Below are 7,500 nucleotides of genomic sequence, written 5' to 3'. Positions count from 1 at the left end.
GCATCAAACATGTCAATATATTTTTACGCAAAATAAGAACCAATCCGACTTGAAGGCTTGCGTGTAACTGTTGTGTGTGCGTGTGCACGTGAACGTGTGTGTGTGCGTGTAGGTGATGGGCCATCACAATGCCCACTTGGACCCGCTGGGCATCAGCTGTGTGAATTTTGATGACGCTCCCGTCAGTAGCGGCTTCCAAGATGTCGGTGAGAAAAAAAGAGATGATATCGTTGTGTTAATGTTGCCTCTCGGTCCCACCCGACCTCCTCCTCCTCCTCCTCTTCCTCCTGTTGCTTGTGTTGGCTTGTTGTGCTGCTGTGTTGTCCCCGCCGCAACTTCCTGTTTTGCTTTTCCCACTCTCCACGTGCTCGTCCGTGTGTTTCCACTTCACTGTCCTTCATCCTCCTCCTCCTCCTCCTCCCTGTCCCGGGTGGGCTGTGTCCTCGTTCCCCCCCTTTGTAGATCCGCGGTCACCAGGTGGCCCAGTTGGACCCGCTCGGCATCATGGACGCCGATCTGGACTCGTGCGTGCCCACTGACATTATCACGTCCTCCGACAAGCTGGGTGAGGAAAACCGCAAACGGCTCTGCAGACTCCTGCCTCGCTTTGGCGGCCCCGCCACCTTTTTTTTTTTTTTTTGCTTCCAAAAGCTTCTTGACCATCAGGAGGACCTCTCTTCTTCTTCTTCTTTCTTCGTCTTCTTCTTCTTCTTCTTCTAATGTTGGTCGTCCATGTTGAAGGAAAGCAGAGAAACATGCGGAATGTTTGGCGACACCATGCGTCGTGTTGAAGTCTGAAGTTGTAGGATTTGTTTTTTTGTTTTTTTAGAGGACCAAAAAAAAAGTTTTGAGGGGCTAACTCCCATCCAAGGAATGTCACATTTTTGGCTTGCAGCTGCTGTTTGTTTGTTTGTTTGTTTTTGACAAACAAGATGATTGGTTAAAGTGGCTTCTCGGGTCAGGAGTTCTCAAACTTTTGGGTCCAGAAATGTTTTCTTTAATGCGTACCCCAAAATGACGTGGGAATCATTTCTCTGTTGAACCACAATCAAAATATTCATGACCTGTTGCACTTTTTAGCTTTACCAATTCAAATGTCTATGGTAGTGAATGCGTTATTATGGAGTTAGTTTTTTTTTTTTTTTTTTTTTTTATAAATGATGCAACATTATTTATTTATATTTATTGTATTTGTTATTTATTTATTCATTTGTTTATTACTGTTTATTATTAATTTATATTTATTTTTAGATAAATGATTCAACTTAATTTATTTTTATGTATTCATTTAAATTTATTAGTATTTGTTTATTCATTCATTCATTTATCATTTTATTTAATTTATATTTATTTATTTTTAAATAAATGAAAACGTCATTATTTATACATATATATCTATTATTTATGTATTTTTGTATTTATTTATTATTACTATTTATCAATAATTTATTATTTATATTTATTTTTAAATAAATGATATATCATTTATTTATATTTTTTATTTATTTTTTATGTATTTTTATTTATTCCTATTTATTTATTTAGTTATTTATATTTATTTTTATATAAATGATGCAAAACAATTTATATATATTTATTCATATTTATTATTATTTTTATTTATCTATTATTTATTATTTACTTTATATTTACTTTTAAATAAATTATACGACATAATTTATTGCAAACTAGTTAGCATCCACTAAGTCCCGACCCCAGTTTGAAAACCACTTTTTTGAAGCCTCATGGTCACATTCCTTCTTGCTGTCGTGTGTTGCCTAGTGCTACTAATCGCTAATTAGCTTTAGCGTCGCTCTCCCGCTGACAGCGAACAGGAATTATACCCCCATCACCCCACCCGCTGTTTTTTGGCATGGAGTCCAGCCCGGATGACGACAACGGCGGCGGCGGTGGCATCTCGCACCCTCATTTGTTAGCTTGCTAAGCTAGCTGCTCCTCCAGTGGCTGTTGGTTGCGGTGTGGAACGCAGGTGCTAGCTAGCTAGGTCACTAACTTTTTCGGATGTTTCCTTCCTGTGCTGCCGCTCCCTCCCATCCCCCTCGTCCAGACGCAGTCAAGGATCGTCTGAAACGGCTCACGGTCGGAGGTACGAAAAGCGGCGCTGGTGTTAGCTAGCTTGTGTGTGCGCCATGGACAAACGTATGGCAAACGTTTCTCCTCCCCTAGCAACCCCAAAAGTCATTCTAGTTCAAAAGTATCCACACAACTCACTAACCACTTAATCGGGTCAACGCGGCGTTCAAGCAGGTCCCTCCTTGAGGTGTGGTGTCGTGTGTTCTTGCCGTGTGTGGAGTTATCCTGGTTAGCTTCTAGCCGCTAGCGCTGACTGTGCGCGTGTGTGTCACGTGACTGGATGTTGAAGGTGAGATGTTTGGGATTGTGTGAACACAAGATGGCAGCGGGGATCCACCATCATGGATGGAGGCCACGCCCACTGCCGCTTCCCGCATTGGCTGCTGGTCACGTGACGCGTGCGGAATCTTGTTGTTGTTGTTGTTTTTTTGTTTGTTTTTTTTTTTCCAAACGATTGCAGCTTCCCGATGGCTTGACAGGCCCGAGGTTGTTTGGGACGAAAGACGGTAAAAGAGGGAGAGATGTCCAAAAGTCTTCCTTTCATCCTGTCGCCTGACTGCCACATAAACCACCAGCTGCTGACAGCCTCAATAATCCTTCCCACCTCCCCACCAATCATATTGATTTGTCAACATGTCTTCCATCGAACGACTCTCATCTAACTGGCGCATCAATTCCTCTCCCGCCTGCATTTGATGTCACCTAACTGCTACCTGCCACGAAACTCCGCCTACTTACACTAACCCCAAAACGCCTCACTGGCAGCGTGACTGCCGAGATGGCACCCAACTGCTCCTTTAGCACCGCTGATTTGTAGAGATGACTGTGTAGCTGATAGCCCATACACGTCTGTGCAAGCCGTTGTCACATGGCGGGCATCTTGCTCCTCCCATCTTGTGAAGCAGTTAGTAAAGGGGCGGGGGTGGGAGGTTTTTGTGGCGGGTTGGTCATCTTTTTTTTTTTAATTTAAGGTGTTAAAATTTGGTCACTTTTTTTTTTTTTTTTTTTTTTTCTTTTCCTGTTTAAAATTTGGTCACTTTTTAAGTGCTTAAATTTGGTCTCTGTTTTTTGTTTTGTTTTTTGTTTTGTTTTGAGTGTTAAAATTTGGGCCCTTTCTTTCCTTTTTAAGTGTTAAAATTTGGTCACTTCTTTTTTTAAGTGTTAAAATTTGGTCACTTTTTTCTTTTTTAAGTGTTAAAATTTGGTCAATTTAAGTTAAGTTTTATTCACTGATGTAAAATGTATTTACTTGTAAAAATAAATAAATGTATTCGCACAAATGTTTGCTTTGTTCTTGTTTACTGCAAAACTGATTATGTACAGCACTTTGTATACAGCAACGCTTGTTCTTAAAGCGCTTTATAAATAAAGTTGAGTTGAGTTAAAATTTGGTCACTTTTTTTCTTTTTTAAGTGTTGAAAATTTGGTCACATTTTTTAAGATTTTTTTTTTTTTTTTTTCCCCCCCCTTTTTTTGAAGTGTTAAAAATTGGCCTTTTTTTCTGGTGTTAAAATCTGGTCACTTTTTTTCTTTTTTATTAAGTGAAAAATTGGTCACTTTTTTCAGTATTCCAATTCGGTCACTTTTTTTCAGTATTACAATTTGGTCACTTTTTTAAGTGTTAAAATTTGGTCACTTTTTTGATAGTGTTAAAATTTGGTCACCTTATTTTCTTCTTTTTTTCTTTTGTGTTAAAATTTTGTCAATTTTTTTTAACAATTAAAAAAACAAACAAACAAAAAAGTCATTATATGCTGCTTTGAAGACCCCCTTTTTCTTTAATCGCTCAGTTCCTGAGACCCCAATATTAGATTTGGCAGACATCTTTTGTTGAATTACAGTTATAATTCTTTAATTAAAAAATAAATAAAATGCAAGCGTCCTGTAAACATCATCTATTTAATTATACAAGTATAATTTATAATGTATTTAACTCAACTCAACTTTATAAAGTGCTTTAAGAACAGGCGTTGCTGTATACAAAGTGCTGTACATAAACATCAGTTTTGCAGTAAATAAGAACAAAGCAAACATTTTTAAGTGTGAATACAGTTTTTTTTTTGTTTTGTTTTGTTTTGTTTTTTTACAAGTAAATAGTACATTATACATCAGTAAACAAATTAGTGAATAAAGAGATAAATAAATACATAAATAAGTAGACTAAACATCAAACTCATACACACCACAAAACACCAAGAACAAGTCTCATGTTGCGCCAAAAGCCAAAGAATACAGATGTGTTTTAAGACGTCTTTTAAAAGAGGATAACGAGGGGGACTCCCTAATATTTAGTGGTAGGTCGGTCCAAAGGGAGGGACCGGCAACAGCAAAGGCTCGATCTCCTCTAAGCCTCCGCTTAGCCCTTGGTACCTCCAATTGTGTCTGGTCTGCTGACCTGAGGCACCGGGCAGGTGTGTAGGGGTGCAAGAGCTCAGCGAGATAAGGTGGTGCAAGACCATTGAGAGATTTGAAAACAAATAGAAGAATCTTAAAATGGATTCTAAATTTCACGGGCAGCCAGTGAAGAGAGGCCAGCATAGGGGTTATGTGTTCCCTCTTCCGGGCACCAGTAAGGAGATGAGCAGCAGCATTTTGGACAAGCTGGAGACGCTGCAGGGAGGACTGACTGATCCCCAAATAAAGTGCATTACAATAATCCAGCCGAGATGTAACAAAGGCATGGATTACCATTTCTAAGTGCTGCTGAGATAGGAGATTTTTTACCTTAGCCAGCTGTCTAAGATGAAAAAAGCTGGATTTGACAACAGCGGCAATTTGCTGGTCCAGTTTAAAGTCACTGTCCATCTTGACAACCAGGTTTGAGGCTGTTGGCTTCAAATACTGTGCCAGAGGACCCAAGTCGGCAGGATGAGAAGAGCCGCTGGGACCAAAGACCATAACTTCTGTTTTCTTCTCATTGAAGTTCAAGAAATTTAAAGCCATCCAGGCTTTGATTTCTTCCAGACAGGACAAAAGAGGGCTCAATGAGAAAGCGTCCTTTTTACTAAGCGGGACATAGATCTGACTGTCATCCGCATAGCAAGGGCAGTCGGTTTTGTATTTTAGTTTTACATGCTGAAGTGATTTGTATCGGCTACTGCACGTCATGAGTGCAAAAGAGAGAGAGGTGTAACCGAGCGAGCCACCTTCGAAAAGTTGAAGGAGAGGAGAGCTTAAAATCCTGTCCTGCCATGTCTGGTTAATTTAGCAGAAAACATCAGAAACTTTTAACAATTTGTAACCCGCCTTTTACCCAGCTTCTGCATGGGAACAACAACATTTTAGGATTACAGGAAGTAGGAAGTACGGGGCCACTCGCTTTCGTGTCAGAACTGCTTGCCGACTCCCGAGGGACACACACAAACAACACCAACATTAAATGCCCGAAACCGCCCGGTGAGGGGTGAGTGTTTTTTTTTATTTTTTAAGTAATATAACTACACCGGGCGTCCGTCTACCGTAAACATCATGAGCACCTCCTACAGAACACCTCCTACAGAGGTCTCGCGAGACGGGACATTCCGAGAATTGCGCCTCAGAAGCGAAACTCTCTTCAATGGAAACACCGACAATTCGAAATTGTACTTTATCGAAATAGTACAATATCGCTTTTATTTTTGCGAAAAAGGGTCATGGAAACACACCTATAGAGAATAGAATGGGGCCTAATACAGATCCTTTGAGGCAAGTTGTAAAATGTCTGAAGTCCTCTTGTTTATGTTTAACAAATATAAAACACACTAAATGATGCTGTTTCTACTAAGTAGTAGGGGTGTTTAAAAAAATCGATTCGGCGATATATCGCGATACTACATCACGCGATTCTCGAATCGATTCAATAAAAAAAAAAAACTTTTTATTTTTTTTTATTTTTATTTTTTTAAAAGAGCTCAGAATTGTTCATTCGGTAGTCTTACCGATTCAACGTCTTATCATCATTGCCTTTTTTTGTGTGTGTGTGTGTGTGTGTGAATCGATTTTTAAACTTCCATTTTTAATGGAAAAATATTCAACAAAACGTCTGACTTCGGGTTAGGATTCACACCTTGAGCATGGAAGAATGTTATATGAACGGAACATTAAGCCTTAATATTTTATTTTAATGCTGTTCAAACATGAAACAGATTACAACCTCTGTAAGACTGAAATTTCAGATAAATAAATAATACATTTTCATATAAATCTTACACTCTACAAGCTTACTGATTAGTATTTTCTAAATTTGAATGAAAAAAATCGCAACAATCGACTTATAAATTCGTATCGGGATTAATCGGTATCGAATCGAATCGTGACCTGTGAATCGTGATACGAATCGAATCGTCAGGTACTAGGCAATTCACACCCCTACTAAGTAGTGTCTCAAATATTCTCCAATTTGGATCGTGTAAATGTATCGGATGGTATGGCGAGAAACGTTTCTTGGGAGGAGCAATATGGCCGCCTCATAAGTCTTGGCCAATCGGCTATCCAGTCATATATACAGATCAGTGTTTAACTCTCATTCTGATGACTTTGATCTGTCACCTCACCTGACACTTACCTGAACTCCACCTAACCGCTTTCTTGACTGTCCCCTAACTGCCACCAAGTGTCACCTGTCTTTTCATGACCTCATTGTCACACGTGCGGTCATCTCTTCTGTCCCCATCTGCTGCTGGTGTCGCCATAGCAACGCGTGACGTGACGTTGGCATTCGCATGCGAGTGCCGTCCTCCCCGCGCTCAATGACAGGAAGTGACGACGACGACCATGTCGTCGTTCGTCTTCACCGACCGGTCAATATCGCGTGTGCAGCGATGATGATTGAAGGAAGGGAAATTTTCTGAACTCTTGTCACGTTCCATCCTTCACTCATCACAGCCTAAGCGACGCCTTCACCTGTTTCGCACCGTCCTCACCTGCCAATTTTTGTCTCCCGCTGCATGCCGGGACGCGCAGGCTTCTACGGCTTGGACGAGTCGGACCTGGAGAAGGTCTTCAGGCTTCCCACCACCACCTTCATCGGAGGTTCCGAGAGCGCCCTGCCCTTGAAGGAGATCATAAGGCGGCTGGAGGTACGCACGCACCCCCAGACGGGGAGACGAGCCAAATTGTCATTTTACAGTGGGGTCGTACTGTTAATTTTATTCGCCATTTTTAAATTTAGTCCATTTTGAATCACGCTTGTTAGTTTATATCATAGTCGATCTCATCTCGTTTTTTAGTCCATTTTTAGTCTATAAATCAACATATATTCAACTATAAATCAAGCATTTTAGTCGTTATTTTAATCCAAGAAAAACTATTTTATTCATCTAGTTTTAGTCAACAAAAACTGTCAACATTTGAATCTAATTTTAGTCAGGAGAATCGTTTAACTAAAGTTAGATGAATAAAATTATTTTTCCTTGTACTAAAATAAAG

At 39.9% G+C, this 7,500-nt stretch overlaps 1 protein-coding gene across 4 annotated transcripts in view; it reads left to right on the top strand.

Annotated features, from left to right (window-relative positions):
- ogdha (oxoglutarate dehydrogenase a) overlaps positions 1-7,500 on the top strand; it is a 48,860-nt gene that overhangs the window by 20,647 nt on the left and 20,713 nt on the right. Inside the window, exons 4-6 of one of the 4 annotated variants that reach the window (XM_077521123.1) lie at positions 463-565; positions 2,069-2,107; positions 7,036-7,151. In XM_077521123.1, coding sequence (XP_077377249.1) covers positions 463-565; positions 2,069-2,107; positions 7,036-7,151 — 258 coding nt within the window. Of the gene's footprint in view, positions 1-112; positions 207-462; positions 566-2,068; positions 2,108-7,035; positions 7,152-7,500 lie in introns of all 4 variants that reach the window. The other 3 variants (XM_077521124.1, XM_077521125.1, XM_077521126.1) reach the window with 3 other exon arrangements.

The sequence above is a fragment of the Festucalex cinctus genome, chromosome 5 (assembly GCF_051991245.1).
Source record: "Festucalex cinctus isolate MCC-2025b chromosome 5, RoL_Fcin_1.0, whole genome shotgun sequence".
Lineage (NCBI taxonomy): Eukaryota > Metazoa > Chordata > Actinopteri > Syngnathiformes > Syngnathidae > Festucalex > Festucalex cinctus.
This window is presented reverse-complemented; position numbering and strand designations above follow the sequence as displayed.